This window comes from Anarrhichthys ocellatus, unplaced genomic scaffold (genome assembly GCF_004355925.1).
Source record: "Anarrhichthys ocellatus isolate YVR2014 unplaced genomic scaffold, GSC_Weel_1.0 scaffold4502, whole genome shotgun sequence".
Taxonomy (NCBI): Eukaryota; Metazoa; Chordata; class Actinopteri; order Perciformes; family Anarhichadidae; genus Anarrhichthys; species Anarrhichthys ocellatus.
This window is the reverse complement of record NW_022284476.1, coordinates 1-4,364: the sequence shown is the minus strand read 5'-3', so window position 1 is coordinate 4,364 and position 4,364 is coordinate 1. Positions and strand designations below refer to the sequence as shown.

The window sequence follows — 4,364 nt, the reverse complement described above, 5'->3', positions numbered from 1 at the left end:
TACTATTATTATTACTAAGTCCAGAGTGTTCACTACTTATGACCTTAAGATGCAGTTGTTACTGTTTCAATACAATAGCAGAAGTTTTGCCACAGAAGTGAAGACACACCTCCATGAATACCAAGTCTTATCAGGACCGAGGAATTTGTGTTGATCAGATACTTGATTCACATGTTGGAACAAACCAACCCACAACACACACACACACACACACAACACCCACACACACATGAACACAACATTATTATGCCGATGGTGGCGTGTATAAAGGAAGCTCTTAGTGTTGGTAACAGTTAAGAATGGAGGATTGAGTTTGTATGTTTAGATCAACAGGGACTGAAGAACATGTGGATGCACAGAATGGACATTACTGACGTTCACAACTGTAAACGGACAGAGTCCACATGTTTCATTTCATTTCAGCCATGAGAACAAGTTGACAAAGTGTCCTGCTGACCTGGAATTGCACATATTTCACTTTTCTTTGTTTCTGTTTCCTGTCTCATTATTTCTCTGTTCTCTACAGAACAACGTGTTAATCTGTCAGTCTGTCTTCACTTTAAAGAGGTCCTGTCAAAGAGCAGGTTTCAAAATGCTGCAGTGGGTGGAGCCAGGCTCAGACCCGGGGGTGGTCAAGTCTGGAGGCGTGTCATGGGAAGAGTCAGCAGCAGAGACTGACAGGATATAAATAATCTGAGAACATCACAGGTCATCACACTGGAAGCTCCGGTTGGATGTCAAGAAGACTCTCGCACAACTGATCTGATCTACACAACTTCACCAGGTGAGGACAGACTGGGTGCACCGTCTTTTTTAGTCTTTTTGTTGAGTGAAGGAGTAGAGTTTACTCCCAGTGTTAAACTCTCAACACTCAATATACTTAACCGTGTAAATGAAGTACTGAAAGCTGTGCGCTCACTGTTCTCATCAGGTTGGAGAAATGGCCTCAGATCTGAACAACGTTGCTGCCCTGGGTCGACCTTTCACCCTAGGAACACTCTATGATGCTCGGAAAGAAATACTGATCCCAGGTAAGTCTTAGATTACATTATTATTAAAATATTTCTCTACATATCTGCCTTTCACAGCTTTGCTTAAAGCTGAGTGTCAAACTCAAGGCCCGCCACGTCATTGTAAGTGGCCCGCGAATCCGCCAGCAAAAAAAATAAAAAAGATGAAAAGTTAGACTTGACAATAAAAATATCCCTAGTAAAAGTCATAATTATGACTTTCTATTTCATAATTTCGACTAAGTCACAGTGTTTTCTGAACAGCAACTGGAAACAGATGGATGCACCAAAACTGCCATGGGGATATTTTTATTATCAAGTCTAACTTTTCATCTTTTTTTGTTCTTTTCTTTTGCTGCCGGAAATGGTCTTTCATACAAAAGCCATATGATTGTCTTAAAATTAAAGTCTATGCTGCTTTACAGTGTACGTACAGTGACCATAAGCTACATACAACAATGCGTCTCTGATTGTGTGACCTGTGAAATGACGGCATCCTGCCGCTAGACAGCAGTTTTTCCATATCGGCGTTTAACTTTATCAGTTAAATTTTATTTCACACTGTGATGGTGAAGGCACACTGTGTTATTAATCCGTGGTTCACATGTGTGCCGAACCGTGAGGGGGGATCCGTACGGATCACAGATCGACAATGATCCGTTACATCACTATTATTCACTCACGACAACATGTTGTCTGTGTGCTGACATTAAAACTATCACAACAGGTGGACAGGAGAGGCAACAGCCCATAAAGCGCTTTTCCAACAAGTGATTGAGTTGAAAAAGATCAACAAATAATCCCAGAAGCAAAAAATGTATGCAGAGGGAAGAATATTTAATGAAAGATGGGAAAGCGAATACATGTGTGTGCTTCAAGGAGAAAAAGCGCTCTGTCTTCTGTGTTATGATGCTTGTCGGTGATGAAGGAATACAATTTACGTCGGTATTTTGACACCAAACACGGAGCCAAGTATGCTAAATTTAGCCTCCAAGAAAAACATCAAATTGTCCAAGAATTAAAAGGCAGACTGCAATCGCAGCAGAATATATTTACAAAAGTTAAGGCCCAGTGCATGCTAAAGGTGAACAGGTGAGCTCCGACCAGATACAGACTTTTACAAATGTCAGTTTGTGAAGAAACACCATCGCAGACCGAGTTCAGGAACTAGCAGCAATCTAACAACACAGCTAGCTCAGAGACGAGCAGGCACTTGTCTTCTTCATTATCTGTTGATGAAAGCACAGACAACACGGACACAGAGCATCTATCCGTGTTTATAAGACCTGATCTCAGTGAGGAGCTCTTGGATGTAGCTGCCATGCACGGGACGACGGCGGGGACATTAGTGATGCAGAGAGGCGACACAAATAGCTTTGAACAAAGTCAATGTCATAACTTGTGTTTGATGATATTTGTCTTTGTTATTTTCTTTAAAAGTTTGATCTTTGATAGAGTAATGTGGGTTTCTTAACCCTAAATTAAAAGGATTTATGCTATAATAATGTGCATAAATATAATTTTACATTTATATAACTGCATGTACAATATATATACACTTCAATAATCAAATGCAGAGACAGTTATTTAACAATATGTTAGGGAGTAGTTACAGTTATACAGTCTTACATTTACAACCGGCCCTTTGAGGGCGACCGTGATGCTGATGTGGGCCAGAGTGAAAATGAGTTTGACACCCCTGAGTTAAAGGGACTTTGAAATCATTTCACTATTCAGTCCTCACCTTTTTAACATCCATACACACCATTCAAATAATAAGCAAATGCTTTTTAATTCCATAACGTAGTTGTGAATATTCATTAGTTATACATTTTAGGGAAGCATGCTGTATTAGTAGCTGATATATTATCATGTGACAAAGAAGACAATTGAATTGTTGTTATTCTTGTAAAAGTTGTTTCTTACTTGCTCTTTTGGAATCAAACAGTTAGTTAGCTTTGATTATGGACCGCAACATTATCTTATGATTAATTAGCAAACTATATAAAAACTTGTCAAACTTTAATACTAGTAAACGCAATCAAGATCACAACTTACTTGTTTTGTGTAGTCGCTTCTTCCTCTTCATTCTGTTTGTGAAATTGATTAAATAAATTCAATTTCACAAAATGATCCTCCTACTTTATGTTTTCCAATTTCCAAAGGTTTGACATTGTGGGACAATAAAACTCTACAAGGGAAGATAATTAAAAGTGTTCAATCCTACAGTCATTTTGAAATGACTGAATCTGACACCATTGAATCCAAGTCCTCTCTGCTGGATGTTGAAGCTTCTCTGAAGGCCAGTTTCCTCAGTGGACTGATCGAGGTTGAAGGATCTGCCAAGTATCTGAATGATCAGAAGAAATTCAAGAATCAGAGCAGAGTGACGTGTCAGTACAAATCCACCACCCACTACAAACAGTTGTCAATGATTGACCTGCTGACTTTAGACGCCCACCAAATGGAAGTTATTAAGAAGAGCTCGGCAACACATGTAGTCACGGGCATCCTTTATGGGGCAAACTCTTTCTTTGTGTTTGACAGTGAGAAGTTAGACGCCAGCAGCGTTCAAGACATCCAGGGCAACATGAGAGCTGTGATAAACAAGATCCCCACATTTAGTCTTGAGGCGCAAGCTAGCATCAAGCTGACTGATGAAGAAAAAGACCTGACTAATAAATGCTCCTGCAAATTCTTTGGAGACTTCATCCTTAAGAGCATCCCTGTAACATTTGAAGAGGCAGTGAAGACCTGTGGACAACTTCCACAGCTACTGGGAGAGAAAGGAGAGAATGCTGTCCCAGTGAAGGTCTGGCTGATGCCACTGAAGAATTTGATTCCTGAAGCTGCTGAGCTGATGAGTGAGATCAGCGTTGGACTGGTGGGGAAGATGCAGGATGCTCTTGAAGATTTGAGGGAAATACGAATGAGATGCAACGATTCTCTGGAAAACGGAGTGGTAGAGAACTTTCCATATATTCATGAAGAGTTCAAAACTTTCCAAAAATTGTGTCACCTCTATGCATCTGACCTCCAGCAGAAGATGGCGAAGAAACTCCCCTCCATCCGTGAAGGTAAAGAAGATGAGAGCTCATTAGAAGAAATCTTTGAAGACAGAGAGAAGTCACCATTCAGTCAAGAGAAACTAAGCAAGTGGCTGGATGACAAAGAGAGAGAAATCAACATCATCAGATCCTGTGTAGATATCATGGAGGGAGTAAAGATCGTCCGAAATCAGTCCGAGCTGGACAGAGAGGTTCTTGATCGAGATGTAGATCATGCTCTGTGCTTTGTTTTCACCTCTATGATAAGGGGTGATACCGACCTTGATGTGATGGCCACCTACTTGGA

The 4,364-nt window shown here is 40.4% G+C and overlaps 1 protein-coding gene across 1 annotated transcript; it reads left to right on the top strand.

Moving 5' to 3' along the window:
* Positions 1 to 565: 565 nt before the first annotated feature.
* On the top strand, positions 566 to 4,359 carry LOC116379527 (neoverrucotoxin subunit beta-like; the record flags this gene model as incomplete). The annotated part of the gene is made up of 3 exons (XM_031841478.1): positions 566 to 784; positions 932 to 1,031; positions 3,176 to 4,359. Coding segments are annotated over exons 2-3 (1,275 nt in total), but the record flags the coding sequence as incomplete, so codon positions are not given.
* Positions 4,360 to 4,364: the final 5 nt, after the last annotated feature.